Consider the following 22,544-nt stretch of genomic DNA (forward strand, 5'->3'; position numbering starts at 1 on the left):
CAAAATGTTTATTTCTAGAGATGTACTAGTCTTTGAACATTTGTTTCCATTTCATATAGATTTTGATTCTACCACACAAAATTATATTCAATTCTTTGCTCCTAAAAACACTTTTAATGACTCTCATCATCATTCACCACATCCTTTTTTCTCTAATTCTTATACTACTTCAAATTTTGATTTTGATAGGTTTAATCTTTCTAGTTCACATGGTAATTCTCCTTTTGTTATGCATTTTAATCATATTGATCATGATTTGGCATCTATCAGTACATTTACACATATTTCTGTTGATTAGAATGTTCATATTTCTCCACCTAATTTTTATGACCAGCATGCTCCTGACACCCATCATCACTCTTTTGTTCTTGTAACTAATATCTCTCACCCAATAAACACCAGAAAAAGTGTTCAACCTGAATAGCTTCTTAAATTCCTTGTCCTGTATCTCCACAACTTGCCTACTCATTCTAATTCAGTTATAGCACACTTTATTTCTTGTTCTTTGTCAACAAATCAATTGTCTGAAACCTCTAAAGCTTATATAGCTTTTCTTGATCATATTCCCGAACCCAAATACTTTCATCAAGCTATCACATATGATGAGAGGAAAGATGCTATGAAAAATGAACTTGATGCTTTGGAGGATAAAAAAACATGGACAGTAGTTCCTCTTTTTGATGGTGCACATATTATTATATGTAAATGGGTATATAAAATCAAGCTTACCACCGATGGCATAATTGAAAGGTACAAAGCTTGTCTTTTAGCTAAAGGATACAGTCAACTAGAAAGATTCGACTACCATGAAACTTTTAGTCCGATTGCAAAACATACAACTGTAAGAGTGTTTTTAGCCACGGCAGCTATTAAAGGGTGGCATTTGTCTCAACTCGACATAAACAATGCATTCCTTAATGGACACTTGGATAAGGAAGTGTACATGGACTTTCCTCAAGGATATGCATTTCAGGGGGAGTGTTCTATGACTTCTCGGATCGTACGCAGACTTAATAAATCATTATATGGCCTGAAGCAAGCTTTTAGGCATTGGAACTGTAAGTTTACAAATTCTTTATTGAAGTTTGGATTTCAACAGTCTAGAGCAGATTATGCTTTGTTTACAAAAACTGAAAAGAATGGAGAATTTGTGGCATTCTTGGTTTATGTAGATGATATAATAATTTCTAGTTCTCGTGTTGAGGCCTCTGATAAGGTGAAAAACTATTTGAAGACGTAGTTTAAGCTTAAGGATTTGGTTGAAATTAAGTATTTTCTAGGCTTAGAGCTTGCTAGTTCCAAGAAAGGAATTTTTGTATGTCAAAGGAAATATGCTTTAGATTTAATTAATGAGTATGGTCTTCCTGGTGCTAAACCTTTGGCTACCCCTACTGAGTATAACAACAAGCTTTCTAAAGATAATGGTGGCACAATCTTGACAGATTCTACTATATATGGACAATTAGTTGGAAAGCTGTTGTATCTTACATTCACCAGACCTGATATTGCATATTCAGTACAAGTTTTATCTCAGTTCATTGGCAAACTAACTGTTGGTCATTTACAAGCTACTTATAGGGTATTGAAATACCTAAAGAAAGCATCGGGACAAGGTATATTGCTTTTTTCTACTTCTAACATACATCTCACAGTGTACACAGATACTGATTGGACAGGTTGTAGAGATACTAGAAGGTTTGTGACAGGTTTTGCAATATTTCTTGGTCATTCTTTGATTAGTTGGAAATAAAAGAAACAAGGAGTTGTTGCTAGAAGCTTTGCTGAGGTAGAATATAGAACTATGGTTATTGCTTGTTGTGAGGTCGTTTGGCTATTGTGTTTGTTAAAAGACTTTGATTGTAATTGTTTAGTTGCTGCAACCATGTCCTGTGATAATCAGGCTGCCTCACACATCTCCAGAAATCCAACATTCCATGAAAGAACCAAGCACATCTAGGTGGATTGCCACTTTATTAGAGAGAAAGTGCAAGCTGGTATTGTACTTCCACAGTATGTCTTTACCAAGGATCGAATTGCAGATATCTTCACCAAAGCTTTACGACTTGCACAATTTTATGGACTTCTCAGCAAGATGAGCATCCTCAACATTCATGCTCATTTTAAAGGGGAGTGAAAAAGATTATTATTATGCACATGATTGTAATGCACAATTAACTTAAGACACTTGTGTATATACTCAACAAGGTAGTTAGGCATTTCTGTAAATAGATAGTAATGGTGAGGTTAGTTTTGTAAATAAACAAGTTAGTTACTTTACCTTTGTAACAGGATATAAATCTGCATTCTTCTATAATATTCTTTTGATGAGAATATAAAATAAATTCTCTTCTAGCATGTTTAGTTCACTGAAAAGAATAAAATGATAATAGAACAGTCATTTCAAAAAAATAGAATAGAAAAAAAATAACTATTATATAGATTGGTTCATGGGAATGGAATCGAATAAAAATTGCTATTATTACTTATTTCATTATTTAGTTGGCAAGAATAATTTTAAGAATGATTAAAGAATAATGGGTAAATGATAAAAATACTCTTTATTAAAATTTAAAGATTTTTTAATTAAAAAATAAAAAAACTATGATGAGAAATAAATACTCTTTATTAAAATTAAAGAATTTATTTTGTTAAAAGATAAAAATATTTTGAGCAATAAAATCAAAATAACTTTTACTATAATTAAATAATATTTTCACCAAAAAACAAACATATTTTTATTATAATATAATAATATTTTGTATTAAAAGATAATTAAACTTTTTATTATAATTAAATAATATTTATATATTAAAAGATAAAATATATTCTTCATTAAATTTAAATAATACTAAATAATATTCTTTATTACATTTATTATACTCAAATAATAATATTAAGTAATATGCTGCATAATATTTATTATAGTGAAATAATATTAATATATTAAATAATATTTAAATATTTTCATTCCCTTTTTATGAAAATGAAGTAAAAAATTTTGTGTCTTTTGTGCTTTAGAGAGAGAAAAGAAGTGAGGAAGAGAGAGAGAAAAAATAGGTTTAGTATTTTTTATAAGATAATTTTTTTAATTATAAAAGGGTATATTTGTCTAATTAACTTCTTTTCTTATTCTCAATAATTTGAAATAGCTATTATCAAGGGGGGCTTGGAAATGGCTATTTAAGTTTCTCTTGGAATGGTTATTCTGAAGAATAACCATTTCATTGAACCAAATATAGTTTTATCTCAAGAATGAGAATAGGGAAGGAATGGCTATTCCATTCCCCCTAACCAAGCATGCCCTTAGTTCTTCGTTCTCAGCTTATTTTTATTCTTTCAAATCACAAAAGTTAACAATTTACTATCATCTTTTTACTTATAATTGAGGGTAGAAACTAATGTAACTTTCAATACCTTTTGTAAGTGAAAAACTAATGTGCCAAAAGAAAACAAAATTCTTTTTTTTTTAAAAAAAAAATCACTCTTATTTTATTTGGTTTATAGAAATGTAGCCTAAAAACTTCAAGCACACTCAAATTATCTTGGATTTTTTAAAATATTTCTTGTATGCTATAATTGAATTCTATTTTGTACCTTGTTCATCAAAATAAAATTTAGAAAATTGAGCATATGATTGTTCCTCAATGAAGTTTTGAACTTTATGACTTATTCTTTTTATAAACTTAAGAATGACATTTGTTTTTCTATAAAAAATAAGAATGAGTAAAATTAGATCGAATCAATAGCTCAATCAAAGCAAATGTGATTTGGATAAAATAATTTTATTTAATTGATTCATTGGACCTATTGGTCTAAAAAATTTGATTCAATTAATTTATTTATTTGATTTTCAATTTTAAAATTTTTGAATTGAATTAATAAAAAACCAAATTAATATTATATATATTATTTTTAAATTTATATAAAATAGTATATTTTCGTTACTAAGTTATTACTAGGCAAGCTAGTACTCGCCGTTCCGCTCATAACCTGTTCTTTCTTTCCCTTCTTCATTTTTAACTACCCTCCCACCGTCCTTTACTCTTTTTTTTTTCTTTCTTTCTTTCTTCAAATCTAAACCTAAACTCCCTAAACAAGCCTCACCTTAACATATTTTTTATTTTGTTAATGTATTTTAAAGATGTTAAAGATTGGGATAGTGGATTTCATTTCCATAATTGACGACTGATTAGTGAAGATATTGGAAATGCATTCTTCACACTTCAATTGAGGTAAATGTTACATTTTATAACTTTTTACATACTTTTTCATTTTTAATCTTCTTTTTACTTTGTTATTAAAAAAAATTTACACTAATTATATATTTTTTTATATTCTTCCAATTTTTAGATAGTATTTGTGAGTGAATGTGAAGAGCCAAGTCATAAAGGATATTCAAGTTGATGATGTGTAATGGTTAATTCTCTTGTATTAAATGGTTTTATTTTGTAGGTGTTAATTTTATTATTTTTTGTTATATTGAATCTTGAATGTTAATTTAATGGTTATTGTAAAATGATATAATTATATGAGTAAAAAAACAAATGTTACATTTTTTTTATATTTAGATTATTTATAAATTTTATAATTATAAATAAAATTTATAAATTTAAATATTATAATTTATAAAAAAATTATAAAATTTTAATTTTTTATTCAAAATTGATCTGATTGAATCAATTCAATTTTTTATATATAATTAATTAATTCATTTTTAAATATAACAACTCTAGCTAATGAAATCAAACCGATTCGACCGAACCACAGATTCCTAATTCAAAGTTCTATTAGAGGAGGTGTAAAAAATTGTCCAAGAGTCACAACTCCGAAGTCTTTAGTCTTACGTGCATCGTTCATGGAAAAGTCAACCGAGAATTCAATTGCAAGGGCATTATTGGACAACGAAACCTCGGACTGGAGATGTGAGATTCAGGTGGACGGAAGAAGGCAGGTACTTGAAAAACTCCATCCTCTTGTCCTAAAATCCCAGTTTCCTTCTACTCTAATCAAACTCCTTTTTGTTGTAACAACAATTTTTTTATTTAGTATATCATCTAATACTTCCCAATAATTCATTCCCAAACCACGTTTTCTTCTTCCTTTTAAATCACACCCGGGAATTGCAGTGTTCATTGTTAAAAGAGTTTCAGATTTTGAAGATCAATTTTTTTTCCTTTTATAATGCAATCGAAAACCGTAAGCCTAGCTCCAGGATTCACCCTTTTCCCAACCCTAAAACCCCCACATAAAACCTTAATCTTCCACCAAATCCTTATCTTTATCCTCACTTTCTTAGCCTACGCCTCTTTCCACGCTTCCCGGAAACCCCCCAGCATTGTAAAAAGCATCCTAGGACCCACAATTCAATCAAATTCAAGCTCAACAGACGCCGGATGGGCCCCGTTTAACGGGCCGGAAGGAACCCACAGGCTCGGTGAGCTTGATCTTGCATTTTTATCGTCATACGCAATAGGGATGTATTTTGCTGGACATGTAGGTGATAGGATTGATTTAAGGCTTTTTCTTGTGTTTGGAATGATGGGTAGTGGCCTTTTTACGATAATTTTCGGGTTTGGTTACTGGTTTGATGTTCATTTGTTGGCTTATTTTATGGGAGTTCAAGTTGTTTGTGGGGTTTTTCAGTCTATAGGTTGGCCTTGTGTGGTTGCCGTTGTGGGGAACTGGTTTGGGAAAGATAAAAGAGGGTTGATTATGGGGGTTTGGAGTTCACATACTTCTGTTGGCAATATTATTGGGTCTGTTGTTGCTTCTGGGGTTTTGGAGTTTGGTTGGGGTTGGTCGTTTTTGGTGCCTGGGGTTTTGGTTATTGTGGTTGGGGTTTTGGTTTTTTGTTTTTTAGTTGTGAGTCCTGACGCATTGGGGTTTGAGATGATGGAATCTGGAAAGGAGGTTGAGATGAATGTGGAGGGAGAAAGTGTGGGAAATTTAGAGAAAATAGAGTCAGAGGAAGCAGGGCTGCTTGAGAACGAGGAATCTGATTCTTTGGCTGCCATTGGATTCTTGGAGGCATGGAGGTTGCCAGGTGTGGCACCGTTTGCTTTCTGCCTGTTCTTCTCGAAGTTAGTGGCTTATACATTTCTGTATTGGTTGCCCTTCTACGTGAGGCACACAGGTACTTGTTATCACTTGATGTGGTTATTTTACTTGATTAAATTTTTTGGATTTCCAATGGAAAATTTCTATAGAAATGCATTCTCAATGACCAAGGCCATACGAAAGGGGGCCATAGTTTACAATTTTTTTTTGAAAAGCATCAAGAAAGTTTTCATTGCTTGGATTTAATTACAAAATACTACCCTTGTGTGGTAGTGGTGCAAGTTAGCTCATTGCAGGACAGATGACTGCCACGACTACCCTGCATATTAAGAAAAAGATATCAAAAATACATTTGGTTGCTAATAAGATCAAGCATAAGCCCCAGGGAACAGGGGGCCTGCTCCCATACAAACAAGAAACCAAGAGACAGACCGTGATCATCCCACTGCAACCAAATTTCCTCTATTTTTACGAACCACCCACAATGTTGTGAAACAACTAACCCTCATGATAAAGACAGCACCTGCTTATACTGACAAGGCAGCCATCCATGTACATCAGAGCCTTTACTTTCAAAAGATAGTCATGTTCATTGATTTTATGTGGTCCTCAATAGCCCTTGATGCAGCACCTCTAAACCCCTGTAACCCTATACAAAAACAAGTACCCTTCCCCTCCATGCCAACACAAAAAACATCAACCTTAACAGCAAACCAAACTTAGCCACACTGCATGAAGTGACTCACAGTAACTGTACCTAAGCCCATCCAGTGTTCACAACCAGCACACTAGAAACTCTATGCTCAAGCGGCACACTGAATCATCAAACTCAGGTAGCATCCGGATGAGGACTCAGCTGTCCTCATTAACCTTTAAACTATGAACCGATCACAGCCTCAAACAAAACATCTCACAGCAGAAAATATGGCATTGACTGACAATAAAATTCATCCAAGAAACAGCACTATTACTGTATGTTTCCTGCACTGAAAATCAGAAGAAATAAAATCCAGACACCTGCAAAAACATAACCCAGCTCAAGGTCCTTGGAAACATTCACTCTTCATCTTCTGAATTTTGCCAGGGCCATTCCCCAACTCTGTCACCTGAGGCTGTGACTTTTGTAAAATCATAATCCTCAAAAACAGAGAAACTTTCATGTTCATAATGCAGTGCAACCCTTTCCCTAGCATTCATCCCTCTAACCCAAAACAAACATCATCCACAACAATTCCAGCAACATAGCAATTTACAGGAAACCATCACCATATCTTGCCATGACAATTTTGCAAAACATCATGGGCAGAGGACGTGCCACTCAAGAAAACTCAGCAGCAGAACAACTACCTTATCCTATTAGAACCAAACCATCACACAGCAGTATATATCAATGATCAACCTGTGACATAGTTCCAATATAAACCCAAAAACATAATTCGCCCAAATCAGAACACTGTCAAAACAGTACAAAGAATTAGTCGAATCAGGCATTGATTCAATCTTCATCTTTTTTTAAGTTAAGCATTTCATATACTAGTATTGACTGTGGCAACAGCGTGAAATGCATTTAATGGCCCTATAACAGTTGATTATAAGGTGTTATACTGTGGAGCTTGAGCATGTTTCAGATGCTTTAATCTATTACTGCACTTTGATTAGCTAAAATGACAGATGTTTATTACAAGTTTGTGTTGGAACTGTAGCTGTTGCAGGAGTGCATTTGTCACATAAAACTGCTGGGATCCTCTCTACATTATTTGATATTGGAGGAGTCTTTGGTGGGGTGATGGCAGGTTTCATTTCAGATATCATTGAAGCTCGTGCAGTTACTTCAGTAACTTTCTTACTATTATCAATTCCAGCACTCATTTTGTACCGGGTTTATGGAAGTGTTTCTATGGTTTCCAATATTACATTGATGTTTATCTCTGGGTTGCTAGTGAATGGCCCATATTCACTTATTACAACAGCCGTTGCAGCTGATCTTGGTACCCAGGACTTGATTAAGGGAAACTCTCGTGCTTTAGCTACAGTGACTGCAATCATTGATGGTACTGGCTCTGTTGGGGCAGCTCTTGGCCCCCTTTTGGCTGGGTATATATCCACTAGGGGTTGGAATAGTGTATTTCTAATGCTTATTGTGGCTATATTCTTTGCTAGTTTATTCTTGATTCGTGTTGCAAAATCTGAGATTGAAAGGGTCAATGAGGGGAAAGGGCTTTGGAGTGGTGTGACCGCAAGGTGATGCGGTTTCTCTAGGCATCGACTGTTTTTGTCTATTGCACCCATAGAAGAGGATCTCATTAGGATACAGCATGTGATGTAACAGTTTTCTGTTCAGTATACCGAAGTCTTGTATTGTATCTCATTCTTTTATACAGAGAAAATCTTCAATTCACTTGTACATGTAAAATTTTGTATCAGAATAAACTTCACTCCTCTTTTTACCTATAGTGGATCTAAGTTTGTACTCTTAAATGCTCACCCTTTATAATTGAGCAAACTGGTGTCCACCGGCCAGGTATAGCTTTTGGCATCTTCTTTGTAAAGAAGATTAAGAACGGAAACTTTCATCTCTTTGTTTGTACAGGAAGTTCTGTTAAAGTGATTCTTTCAAAGGGAGGTGTTAGTTGTCTGTCTGCTGGAGGTGATTGCCTAGATAGACATCTAAGCAGGTCAGAAATTGATCCAACCAGTCTAAAGGTCATGAAACTTGGGAGTATATCTTCTTAATCTTGTGATATTTTGGTGTGTGTGCACGTGCACGCAACACGTGCAGACACTCTCATTTCATGATGGTATGCTAGTGTTGGATGCACCAAGTAGCATATGCTACATTGTATATACAACTCTTTATTTCCATTATGGTAGTGTTGAGTTGGATTCCCTAAGTCGCACAGGCTACACAGGCCACTTGGTGGTCCGACCCTGTGGAGTCCACTTGCATCCCCAGATATCCCCTAAAGGAATAGAGGAAATTGTGAGAAATCATCCCTACAGGAATATCCGTTCAAAAGCCATCTTCGAGCTCAAAACAGTGAGACTATGCCTGCTTCTATGGTTAGGAAACTACCTTGAGACTCAGAGGATTACTAAAAAGATGGCTATTAAACTGTCAGCAGTTCAATGTTAGCACAATCAGGAGCATGGCAATTGTGTGCAATAATATATATTAAAAAAATAGTACAATAACAGAATTATTTCTGTTTACAATCAGCTGTGCCCCTTATATACAAATCAATTCTGTTCCTCAAATTATCCTGGAGCTCCATTAGAAGCCAATAAGAATGATTGCGAAAGAGAATCTAAAATCTATCAAATTATGAATTATAATTCCATAATTTGATTCTTTCAAATTTTCTTCTTCTATTGGTGAATGTATATACACAGGAAGATCCCACCTGACAGCCAAGTACAATCATTAGCTAGTTCCCTCCTTTATTTATCACGTACTGAGTGATAAACAAATATATATTCTATCCTTCTAAAAGGCATTTGAGACTCTGAAGCCCCTCAGCAGAAATACTTCGCCTGACTCTAACCCTTTGTATGACAGAAGAGGGAGGTGGCTCCAAGTGAAAACTAACCAGAACAACTGTCAAATTGTCTGTTGCTCCTCTTTTTATTCCTTCTTCAACTATTTCTTTGCAGCACAACTTCACATCATTGTGCTCCTGTAGCCGCCTCCTTGCAAAATCTATGGCATTTTGGCTGGTAAAAACATCCCATATTCCATCACTGCCAATGATCAAAAATTCATCTTCCTTGGTCAATGTTATCATTTTAAGTTCTGGTTCAGCACTTAAAGGGCCAACCCTCCCGCCTGTTTCCTTCATACCTTCAAGGTGCCAATCACCTAATGCCCGGGTGACACCCAGTTGGCCATTCAAATACCCATCATCAATGAATCCACCCAGAGACTCAATTCGTCTCCTCTCTTTCAAGCAACAGGGCCTATGATCTTTGGACATCTCTATAGCTGTTCCATGCCGTGATAGTACTGCCCTACAATCCCCAGCATTTGCCACAAGTAGAGACCTGTCAAAGATAAGATCATACTCCAGGCAAAGCCAAAACCATAAATGTTGATTAAAATATATATTCCAAACAAACTACAAGATGTCCAAACCGTGCACACAAAAAGTCTCTTTCATTGATTCACTTCTCCAAACTCACATACACTAAATTGTAAAATGTTGCCTTTCTCAATTTCTATCTTCATTTTGTTCCTTGCCAACCAGAGAAAAGAGGAGGGGCAGAGAAAACAGAAAAAGCACAGTAAGGCCAACCCAAAAAGGTTAGGAAGTGCTTACCTCCCAAATATGATTGCAGTGAGAACAGTAGTGCCAGAAGCCAAGGCAGACTCAAGGGAGCATGACTTCGCAAATGCAGCATCAGTCGCCATGAATGACCTGGTCACTGCTTTCTCAAGTTCTAAGGGAAAACCAGCATCCTCAACAATTACTCTAGGTAAATGATCACGGACAAAATGAGATGCACCCTTCCCTTCATGCCCATCAAAAACCTGTTTTTGATGTCAAAAAAGAGAATGCTTATGTATTCTTGTGAGCTTATTTTTCTTTTATGCTTTATTTAATGTGATTCAAGAGCGTTAGTTTTGGCTGACAAAACAAGTTTTTAATCTAACAGATAGCTATTCTTGGTTAAAGGTCATGTTTCAATAGAAAATAAGTAGACAAGGTCTCTATCAAGAGCGTTAAATACCCTTCTGTTTGTATCCCTTTTTTTTTAACAACTCTGCATCCAATTCATCCTTTATCCCTTCTGTTTGGTCATCCTTGCTTGGGTAGACTAAAGAGCTAAACTAAGAACATAACTCATAAACATGAATTGCTGACTCAATTCATGTTAGGTTTACATGCTGAAAAACTTTTATGCTAGGGTTTGGGAAGGACTATGCAAATTATTACTGCAACTTTCAAGATGGCTAATGTTAAGAAGCAGCAGCAGCAGTAACTTTTAATCATTAATTAGAAGCAACATGTTCCAGCATTTTATATGCATCCAAAAATATAATCTAATAATGGGGAAGACAAGATGACTTGAGAGATGACAAAACTTATTTGCCTTTCCAATTAAGTCAGTTATGTGAAAATGACCCATCTGAATTTCAGCAAGATGATCAACTGCATAAAGCTTCTATTCCTAGAGCGACAGTTGAACAAGAATGTTTGGTTTATCTCCATATTCTAAAATAAACCACGAATACATAAGAATAAAATGGTATTCAGAAATATTGGAAAATCTAACAGGACAACATATCTAAAATAAGGATGGTTTATAAACTTACACCATAGAAGGAAACAGCTTCTTCACTCATTAAATTACAACTGAAATTCTTAGCCAAGTCTGCAATGCATATATGAGTATCCTCCATGTAGGCACGACCCCCAATGTCAGACCACTCTCCAGATCGAAGAGTGGGGACAAAATTTGTCAACACATTATGTTTTCTGTCTGTGGCAACTGCATCCTCAGAAATACTTTCCAGCTGAATGAAAGAAAAGTGCGAATGAGACTATTAGAAAAATACAATAAAAGAAACCTGCAGAAACCTTTTCAAGGAAGAGAAGGTAATAAATGTACTTAATCCCTATCCAGAAACAACTGCCTACCATATCAATGTGTTGATTTTACTAATTAATAGTTCTCCAAAGAAAACTTCACAAAAACAAATAGCAAAATAGAAATTATAACTGCAGGGCAGACACTTCTAAAAATGATCTCACTTGCAGCACGGGCGAGGTTAAGAAGAGATAAAGCTTTAAACAAAGAATAATAGTGTAATAGCATGAATACCAATTCCATCAACAAAAGACTGACCACACTCTCTAAGTACCCAGGGTTTGGGGTAGATTGAAAACCCTACAGAATATAAAGCTAAATTCTGAACATACTTCAACTATACTCCTAGTTAGACCCTAACTATCAGAGTGTATACTATTTACCACAAGTCCACTTGTGTGATATTCAATATTTGAACATTTTATGAAGAAAGGTAGATCATAAGCTGGCATACGCTGCATACAACATTTGGCAAAATCCTTATACCTACAAAATGTAAGGATTTTTTTCCCTTAGAAAGATTGTCGGCAAGGAAAACCTTATACCCCGTGACACCAAGATATCTGTTCCTTATAAAGATCAAGAATAAGAAGTCAGATTTCAATACATGCTGAATTGGTTCCAGAGCTAAACATAAACATCAGACCTTATTTGATATTCATAGATTACAATGTCAAAGAAGTCACCTAATATCTGTGCTAAATCATGAGAACCCACTTCGAGTTCATTCCTATATAGGAGTAATTAGAACAGCATGTTCTAAGCTGAGAAAAAAGCAAATGCTATGAACTTTCCACAACCCTCAACAGCTGTGAGCAGTTGACTTACATTAAAGCACTGGACTCTGCAGTGAATCAATAAAGAAAGAACTTACATTAATTTAAGCAGATAAGGCGCCGTAATACAATTTAAAGAAGCTGTTACATCAAACCTGATTTATAGGAAAATGACATAACAATAGATTCCACTTTTGGTTATTTTGGTGTAACAGAGATGCAAGTGACCATCTCTGGCTATGGCTTCGTGAACAAGCATTCCTCACTATCAAAATAACTTCTATAACATTTAAAAGAGGAAGTTCGCCATAACTACATTATAGTAGTCCAATTTTGTCAACTCCTATCAGGCTTATCATCTAACCTACCGTGGAGCATGCAGCTATGTACTAAATGAATACAGTCCAACGCCAACAACAAATTTCATACCGTTCTTCCATACCTATCTTTCAACCAGAAATAGAAAAATACATGTGATATAAATGGAAAAAAAAAACAAATTGAATAAACAAAAACACACATGTTAAGTTCCAAATAATAAAAGCATGATAAAACAAAGAAATATACGGTGACCCAACCCTGCAATTCAATCTTATCTAAACCACTCTATTTTTTATTTAATTTATCGATAATCAAAAGTCAGATTAATTGCAAGCATACAACAGAAGCAGAAGAAACTATAAACAATAATAAAACCCAATCGAAATGGAATAAGTAAATAACTAAATAAGAATAAAATCATCAGTATCCACCAATATATATATATACAATCAGATAAAGCGGGAGACCAGTTTTGCAGATGACCGCCCTCCAAGTCCAATAAACAACAGCATGAATATAGAAGAATTTAATATTAAAAAGACTAACATCAAAAAGCAAAAACAATTTTCTCTCTCTCTTGTGAACAAAACAGCTTCATGAATACATTATAGATGAATCTGACAGAAAACTGAACATAAGTAGCTGATGGGACTGGGATAATTTAAAAACATGCCATTATGAGTGGTGATCAAAGTGCATATAAAGGGAAGAAAGTATCAATATTGGCTATTTTACATAAAGCTAAATGCTGTCCAAGAACACATTTACAGCAACAAATTTCTCAACTTGAAGCAAAATTTAACCAAAAGACAAGTACCCAGAACAGAATTATAAGAAACTGTATCATCGATAGCCACCTTCTCTTCACACAAAAAAAAAAAAATTGTTACAGGAAATGAAGTTTGGATACTGACTCTAGAGCTGCCACTGACCATAGCCACAGGAGAGTCTTTATCATCCCAATTCTCCATCTGGGTACAGAAGAAATCACCCCCACAAAGCAAAGGCCAAGTCTTTTTGTTATTGCTGTCATCAAGGTCCTCCATTTCTTGGCTGACCTGCTCTGCATCTTTAACACACATGATGGTGATGATGCTGTTGATTAAAAAAACAAAAGGAAAAAAAAACGTTTTTGATGGGTGGCTTTCTTTTTTCAGCTTCGCAGCAAGTTGATAAGCGTATCCAGAGTAACAGGAGCAAAAAGAAGAACAACAAAAGAGAGAGAATCAAAAGCAAAATAATGGACTGGAGAGAAGATTCTTGAGAATATATTGCATTGGCTGTGAGTTAAAAATGGAGGGTCCCTTCCCTTGCTTATTATTATTTTGTGCTTATATATTATTATTCTTAAGGTGCCGTTAATAACAATTCCAGATTTTTCTTATGAAAGCGTGGCTGAAAATCAGCTCTATTGGTTGGTTGGTTTTTCTTAATGCTTTTATGATCTTCTTCTTTTCTGGTGCAAGCTTTTTCCCTTCCTTTTCAAATGTTAGCATCATGTCTCAAGAAATGTCCTTCTCTTTAAATTACCTTCCAGACCCTGCCCTTTTTCCATATATTTGTATAAAATAAAGATTGTAGACTTCAGTCTTCAACATATAATGGAAAAAGGATCTTCTTAATTGCTTTGTATGAAGCGTCTGCAAACTAACACCGTGTTTGCTAGGAAAGAAATTCAAAGAAATGAAAGGTGGAAGGCAAAGTTGCAGGAAAAAATATATATTTCTTCTCATTGGTAGGTATGAAATTTGAACAGCAAATGCAAATAACATATAGATTTGCATATTTTTATTCTCTCAAAACCCAATTTTCCCACTGTTGAAAAGAAAACATTCTTCTAAATTCTAATTAACAATTAATCATTTTAATTTATTATACCTACCCCCCAGATGTTATAATATTATTAAGGGTTTTTTTTTCTTTGTTTTGTTTTATTATATAAATTGGTATGTCTAAGAGTGGGTGGTTTGAACCTAAATTTGTAATTTTCTAACCCCTAAGGCTAGCTACCTAAATGTGAGACAAAAGACCAAAGGTCCACAATTATTTTTATTGATTATGTTAATGTAAATGTGAACCATATGCTGCTTAACCTTTTTTGACTACTAGAGATTACTCAAGTCCTAAATGGGCCTTGATTATCACCCAAAAAAAGAGGGTCTTGTTTTATTTTCTGCTCTAAATTTTGTATAAATTATATATATATATATATATTATTGTATTAATTAACTAAAAGTTAGGAAGTTTGGAAAAGTTTCCTGAAAATTTAAATAGAACCTGTCATGTCCATTTATCTTCAAATTTTGGTTAGAAGTGTCTCTTGTCTTTCCTGATCTGGAATTTTAACAAAAGATGGTGTCTGAAAAGACCATGCATTGGTGGGATTGGAATGGTAGATGTAATGTGAGTGCATTTACAATAGGGACAAATCTAATGTGTTTCTTTTTTTTTTCTACAAACGAATGATTTGTGATAAACTAGTGATATGTTAAATCATGGTGGTTTGTGTTATTTTAGTGGTAATAATTGAGCTAAAAAGATTTGAAAGTGAAGGTTTAGGCAATAGTATCCCCAGTGTGAATTCCAAGACAAGGAGTAGGGGAGGGGGAGCAAGATGATGTAAAGAAAAAGACATAAGATTTCTCTTTTGCTTTCCATAAAGGTAGTGATAAAATATCTTCCCTGTATACATGATCAAAGATTCAACATTGGCTTCCAGATTGTTGCCTTTGCACTAATTGTCACTAACCATAAAGTTGTTTCTTTTCTTAGACCATCATGCTTGCCTTTTTTGTAATTTATCTGTGAAGAATCTTACGACCAATTATATAAGAATTAAATTAAATTAAATTAAATTTTACTTTTATTTAATTTAATAAAATAAATCCATAAAATTGGATAAATCGGCAACGTTGCAAATGGGAGAAAGGATATTTAGGTTTAGGGTGGTCAATTTCCAATTATAGGTCTAAATGAGCTTTAAACGAGTATTTAATCGAGTCAAGTATATTTATGTTTGAACTTTGCTCATTTATTAAATGAATTCTAAAATTTTGTTCGAATTAATTTGTTTAAACAAATATAGACGAGTTTAACTTAAATCTATTTACGAATTGTTTTGAATCTTACGTCACAATATTTGAGAAAAATAAACAATTTTTAGCGTCAAGATGCTGGTCAAAAAGCACTTAGCTTTAGCACAATTGATTTGGAGGAAAAGTTGAGTTACGCAAGCACCGCTCATAACAAAGGCACCAAAAAGATAAATAGAAGCTCATAATTAAATTTAATGGGTATTTCTTTTTATTTTTTTATTTTTGACATATGCACAGTAATTGGGATAGACATAATGCTTTTTTAAAAAAAAAATGGGATAGAGGCATAATAATTTATCATGATTAGGAATTTCGTATCTATTAAGGAAACAATTGAGTTAGAACAGAAAAGATTTTTTTTTTTTTATATAGAAGGGAGAAGATATAAAAGAACTTATTACATCATCCTATGCCATGATATTATTTTAAATATTGTAAAATAAATCAAAATGTTTATATTGCTAAAATTAAAGTAAAAGAAAATACAATATATTATATTATTTAAAGTAAAGCAACAACGAATTAGCATTATTTTTCTTAACTATTATGGAACTAATCATGTCAAAATAAAAAAGAAAAAGGAGTTGGCGGTCATTGGTGTTCTAATGACTTCGAACGCATTCGAAAATTTCAGAACTACAAGAAAATTAAAAAAATATCGTCCAATTAAACCAATTAAACCTTGTACGTTTATGCTATTCCCTAAAGGTAGTGATAATATATCACAACATTGGCTCGGAGATTGTTGCCTCTGCAGTAAAGGTCACTAAACATAAAGATATTTCTTTTCTTAGACCATCATTCTTGTCTTTTTGCAATGCACATGTGAAGATTCTTACTACCCATGATGGGAAAAAAAAAAAAAAAGAACCATGAAATTTTTACTTTTGTATGGAAGATGGAAAAAAATAATTTAAGGAGGGTAAAAATAAGAATATGATAATGATTTAATTGCCTTGATTTTATTTTTATTTATAAAAATTTAAAATCTTCAAATATGATTTAATAATAGAGATACATATTTGTTATCAAGTTCCAATATTTCTTCTTAAATAAGAAAGAGAAAGAAAAAGTGAAAATTTGATAAACTTTCTTAGTAGGGGAAGATAAGGGCGTGCGTCACCTTCATGCATGTTATTATCAAATCAATATTGAAAATAATGCCTTAATTCTTGTTGAAGATACGTTAAATGCCTTGAAAATAGGCAAGGAGAGATAAGTTCAAGAAAAGCAAAAAGCAGCCGTAAGTCAAGATGTAATGTGTTGATCTAAATTGCTGGCAAGATGAAGCTGCAAACTTTATTGACTGCAATAAAATAATAGTCTTTATCTTTGAAGAGCATGGCAGCTAAAGTTATGATGTAATAATTCTTGGGTATTATTGTAATTGACTCGATCTTGTCTGAGCTAACCCCAGAATAAGAAAAGCAGGCGTGGAGTGCGGAGAGACCAAATCCATTTCTAATTCGAGTGGCTCATTAGGACAAGACCAAAAGCCGATAATGGTTGGAAAATGCCATGGAATCTGGTGTTGTTGCATTGATACGTGGCATGTTGTTGTCCAACAGTACTGCATTTGTTGCGTGTTGGGGTTGCGAATTCCATTAGCAAAATTATCATTATTATTATTCCTTTGAAATTCTCCTATTCGTATTTTCCTTTTGGACTGTCCTTAAACCCTAATCCAATGGAAAATCTTTTTCTTTTCTATGGAAATATATGGACAAAAACAAGAATATCAATGCCGTACTGCCTACGGGTGAGCATTTCAGTTTTCATATAGAGATCGAAACCCATCAGTATCAATGTTTTTCATATTTTTTGCTATATAAATAAAAATGTATAAACTTGGAATATATATATATATATATATGTAAACTATTTTTATCAGAAATATAAATGTATTATACTAAATATTTATATGTTCGAAAATTGAAAACAAAAACATAGAAGATTCAGATCCATAATTGAATTAACTTATTGTAGAAAAAAAAATTTTGTGAAAATTATTTTATTAGAAAATTTAATATTTTTATTTAAATAAATAATATTTTCTGTTATTTAAATCACTCTGTAAAACATCTTTTTCTCATTATTTTTAACAAAAAATATTTTCCCATTTCTTACCTCAATGCTATTCAATCCCTGGGAAAGAGAGAATAGAACGGGAAGGCAGTAAAAGGGATGGTGAAGGAGGTCGACCAAGGGGATTATCTTACGTCCTGCAACCTGCAACGGTTTATTTTTCATCGACCGGTATCAAAATTTTTGGTCATTGCATTTAGGATTCAATTGATTTAGGATTCAAACAAGAAATAATTTAGCCCAACCCTGTTTATCTATATCTGTCCAAGAAATGGCCCATCTACTATAATAGTTAGCCAATCCCACTTAACTTGACCCAAAAGCATCAGCCCACTTGCTTAACTAAACTCAAGTCCCAAAAGCCTTCATAATGAGAAATCATTAACAAGCCTCTAGTCCAAATTTGATTTCCCCTCCAATGTTTTTCTATTTTCACATTTTCCCTTTCAATTCCGCTGCCTACCTTGAGTTCTGCACATCTGCATTAATTTTTTGGATAGCGGATGTTATGATAACATTGGGATGTTATGCATTGATGAATTGATTTGGTGAGTTCCTCGTGAACATGCAGGCAGGCAGTGTAGCAGTGGTGAAGGTCATGATTTGCTAATTTTTTTACTATAATATAAAAGACAAACCACCAGTCAACCATGGACAATAATACCGACTACAGGTGGCTTTTCTCTCCATTTGGCAATGAACAAAACGTATGAAGACAGCTGTAGGACAGCAAGACTGAAAACTGAAAACTGAAAATGAGTGACTACAACTAGAATCCTCTCTCCCCCAACGCAACATTGAAAGTAACTTCTGATTTGTAGCAAAATAGCGGAGAGCGGGATTAAAATCACTACTTAGCCGAGTGAAGTGTCCATGAATAAGGGCTGCATAATAGATGCCTCCAAATTAATGTCCAGGTTAACTGTCTTGAACTAGAGTGAGAAATGAAAACACCAGAAAGTTGATCCACAATCTCAAACAAAGTGATAGACATATTCTTCGAAAGTAAGTTCATACTAATGAATCAAAAATTCCAATTGGAAAGAGCATGTTCATACTAATGAAGCAAAAATTCCAAGCCTATTTGAGAACCATATATAATAAGGGATATCTTCAAGATTCTAAATGTCGTAATTTAACAAAATCCAAACATAAAAGTGAAAAGAAAGAAAAACAATAGCAAAAAACATCTAACAGTCAAAGTTCTTCAAATCTAGAGGCAGTTCAAGAACTTAATATCTTCTCCATAGATTCCTACACCGAAGATACCACAGAACACACTCACACCTTATATTCCAGTGAAAGCTTTCTTCCCACCACCAGAAGATCCAGCAGGAATCACTTTCAAAACGTTGAACCTCACAGTCTTTGACAATGGCCTGGAATTAAAAATTATTTGACATGAATTACAAACAGCTAAAATTGTCTACCCCTATCTGTAAAAATGATTAGATTCATAGACATTTAATAAAATCCTTGTGTTTCAGAACTTTTACCTGCATTGCCCGATAATGACATGATCCCCTTCCTTCACACGGAAGCATGGAGAAATATGTGCAGGAATGTTTGAATGCCTCTTCTCATACCTAAAAAAAAAAAAAGGAATTTATCAAAATAACTTCAAAAAATAACTATTCACATAAGAAAAATCCATAAAAAATGAAGCTGTATCATGCCTTTGGTATTTCTTGATATAATGAAGGTAATTCCGTCGAACAATGATTGTCCTCATCATCTTGGCACTATGACAAGTACCAGCTAAGATACGACCCCTGATGGAAACAGTGCCAGTGAATGGGCATTTCTTATCAATGTAGGTTCCTTCAGGAAACAAATACAGAAAAAAAAAATTAACAACCAGCAATCATAATCTGGATACCGACAGAACTGTTAACACATAAAAACATATTCTCTATATCCCTTCCAAATATCAGAGTCTTCATGTTAATTAAGCCAAGTAGTAAACCATCATTTCTTTCTTATAAAGTACTATGTATCACGCGTCAGTATAGTAGCATTATAAAGGATCCATTATCTGAAATTTCAAAGGTATGGCAATATAGAAATAAAGCAATTACTATTTAGAATGATATTGGCTTTTCCAGCTAACAACAAACAAATGTTTACTCAGCTTACTAAATGCAAGTATCCAAGTAACACTCACAACTTAAATAAAATTTTACATAAACTAAGCATCCCCACCACCTATAATAAATACAATAATAGAAATAAAAATTAAAAAAGGAAACTAAAAAGCCAACAAACCTTCAATAGCTTCACGAGGAGTCTTGAAGCCCAAACCAATGCTCTTCCAGAAGCGGTTCCCTCCCTTTCCTGGTCTCTTCCCTTTCCCAGATTTCTTCGAGCTGAAAACAATACAAAATCAATAAAACCCATCTAAAATAAAAAACCCAACTCGAAAAATGTAAAAAGTTGCAAAATTTTCATGGTTTTTGAGTTTTGAGATTACCTTAAAAACACTTTGGGTTGCTTCAAAAATGCCTTCTCGGTCTGCAAACAAAAGAAAAACCAGAAAATGAAAAGCCAAGCATAGAGGGAGGGAGAGGGGGAAGAAGGAAAGAGAATGGGATCTGAATGTGAACCTGTTCTGCCATGGTTGATGAGCTCTCTGGAGGGAGTGAGGCGCGGCTGCTGCGGGCAAAGAGAAGTAAAAATGAGAGAGCTTTGCTACGAAAAACCCTAACCCTAACTAATAAGTTGGCTTTTCATAAGGGATGCGTTTGGGCCACCTTATCAAGCTGGGCCTTCAAAACTTGGGTCTTGAGATCTTCTATTTGGGCGAATACATGGTTTGTCAATTGATTAGTTTTTCTTTTTTTTTTTTTTTTTTGTGAAAAGTTATTATAAAACAAATGCAAAAAATAAAAAAAATAATAAACTAAATTTGGATAAATAATTAAAATATAAATACCAATATAACATAATTAGTTTATATAAAAGTAGAATAATATGTTTCATTATTTTAAAAAATTACATATTTTATCTATAGTTTTCTCAAAATTATTATTTTCTTTTGTATCGAAATGTACATATTTATCTAGGATATTTTTTTTTTTTGTTTCTACCTAAAAGGGTAAATATATAAATTTTACATTTTACTTCCTTGCATTACCAAACGAGAGCATGAATTTCATCTTCCTTTATCTTTAATTTATTCATGAACCAAGCAAGGCCTTTCTAATGCTCTGTTGCCTTATGACTGGCCTACCTTTTTTCACTTACCTTTAAATTTCCATTACTTAGATGTTGGCTTTAGGAAAATGAAAGTAATAAAGTTTTTAAGCTGCTTCTAATAATTAATTTCATTTTACTCTAGGTTGACTCGCTTGGATATTAGTTCCGCGTCAAGGTAAATCATTCTATTGCTTTACATGATCGCCCTCGAAGAGCATTCACTGAAAAGAGCATGCAAAAGCAAGGTCTAGCCCCCACTAGGCACCCCAACTCAAAAACTGACCAAAGCAAAGTAAATTCAACAGCCATTCTGTTGACCCTAAGCATTTTTCAGATTTTAGGCCTGAAATGGCTACGGGCTATATCAACAACTCTATTGGCATTCTTAGGCGGAGTGCAAATAAAAACATTCACCCTGTGATGGAGATGTATGCTGAACCTATCAATATGGAGTTCTCTGATGCTACATCAAGTGATTGGTCTCTTTTGACAAGCTCTGATAAGGTGTCGTTTACAATAGAGAGTACTAGAGACTCTTTCAGTACTGTGGACTGTGCTGATGCCAGTAGTGGAGATCCATTGTCAATCTTCAACAACTCGTATACTCCAAAATCCTCCTCTTACAACACGGTTTCGTGTAGAATCTTGTCAACTAGTAAACCCCAGACTAGGTATATATTAGAGGAGAAGGGTTATGTTTTTGATTCATACTTATTAGCCTAACTTGTGATTAGAGTTCAAGAGAACTTGAAGCAGGTCGGTAATTTTTTGACCAAAATTTCTTTGGATAGTGACTATGGCATGTCTGTAAAATATGGGAGTAACCCAAAAAATGCTCTTGATAGAACTTATGGTCATTGTGAACTATAGCTTGTGAAAATTCCAACTGATTAAATATTGACTTAACCAGCTAGAAGTGTTGCCTCAATTTTCGTTTCAATGCTTTATTGATTGAGTTATGTGGATCGTATTAAAATAACCAAGGAAAGGAATATTCTTGTTATTTTCAAAAATATTTTTTGAAGATTGTATAGCGCCAGCATTTAAAAATAAATGTTATTCTTTGAATGCTTTAGTCTGTTGATATTGAAATGGTAATGTTAATGCCTCCTCTAATACTTTCCACGACTTCTGCGTTGGGCATTGCGCCGAGCTTAATTATTATTGTTACCCCAAGCAGCAACATTACCCCTCGAGTTAGCGGCACCAGCGTTGTTTCAAGAGGATTAGCCACACCAGCTTTGTTTCTACGGCCTCGAGTATTGCCTTGAGCAGCAACATTGCCCTTTGATTAGCCACACCAACATTGTTTCCAGGACGATTAGCCGCACCGCATTGTTTCCACGCCCTTTGCGATCTCTGCGCTGAGCATTGCCCCAAGCAACAGCATTGCCCCCTGCACCAGGATTAGCTGCAGCAGTTGCACGAC

General features: G+C 33.9%; 3 protein-coding genes across 5 annotated transcripts; 1 reads left to right on the plus strand and 2 right to left on the minus strand.

Annotated features, from left to right (window-relative positions):
* The first annotated feature begins 4,762 nt into the window (after positions 1 to 4,762).
* Positions 4,763 to 8,633, plus strand: G3PP5 (Major facilitator superfamily protein). Its single transcript, XM_007013605.3, has 2 exons — positions 4,763 to 6,133; positions 7,761 to 8,633. The coding sequence occupies exons 1-2, from the start codon at positions 5,182 to 5,184 to the stop codon at positions 8,300 to 8,302; spliced, it is 1,494 nt and encodes a 497-aa protein (XP_007013667.2). The 5' UTR covers positions 4,763 to 5,181; the 3' UTR covers positions 8,303 to 8,633.
* A 577-nt stretch (positions 8,634 to 9,210) lies between these two features.
* On the minus strand, positions 9,211 to 14,059 carry LOC18588896 (putative protein phosphatase 2C 27). 3 transcript variants are annotated; one of them, XM_007013609.3, is made up of 4 exons: positions 13,655 to 14,059; positions 11,369 to 11,569; positions 10,371 to 10,582; positions 9,211 to 10,062 (listed from the first exon to the last, which is right to left on the minus strand). In XM_007013609.3, the coding sequence occupies exons 1-4, from the start codon at positions 13,820 to 13,822 to the stop codon at positions 9,534 to 9,536; spliced, it is 1,110 nt and encodes a 369-aa protein (XP_007013671.1). In that variant the 5' UTR covers positions 13,823 to 14,059; the 3' UTR covers positions 9,211 to 9,533. The 3 variants fall into 3 exon arrangements, with proteins under 3 accessions (XP_007013671.1, XP_017983702.1, XP_007013670.1); XM_018128213.2 differs by having other exon boundaries at positions 9,211 to 10,095; positions 13,673 to 14,056; XM_007013608.3 differs by having other exon boundaries at positions 9,211 to 10,095; positions 13,655 to 14,056.
* Positions 14,060 to 18,915: 4,856 nt separating this feature from the next.
* On the minus strand, positions 18,916 to 20,660 carry LOC18588897 (small ribosomal subunit protein uS17). Its single transcript, XM_018128537.2, has 6 exons — positions 20,524 to 20,660; positions 20,391 to 20,431; positions 20,186 to 20,286; positions 19,597 to 19,741; positions 19,417 to 19,506; positions 18,916 to 19,299 (listed from the first exon to the last, which is right to left on the minus strand). Exons 1-6 carry the CDS (start codon positions 20,533 to 20,535, stop codon positions 19,209 to 19,211), a joined length of 480 nt encoding a protein of 159 aa, XP_017984026.1. The 5' UTR covers positions 20,536 to 20,660; the 3' UTR covers positions 18,916 to 19,208.
* Between the last annotated feature and the right edge of the window lie 1,884 nt (positions 20,661 to 22,544).

The sequence above is a fragment of the Theobroma cacao genome, chromosome 9, assembly GCF_053813885.1.
Source record: "Theobroma cacao isolate CCN51 chromosome 9, ASM5381388v1, whole genome shotgun sequence".
Lineage (NCBI taxonomy): Eukaryota > Viridiplantae > Streptophyta > Magnoliopsida > Malvales > Malvaceae > Theobroma > Theobroma cacao.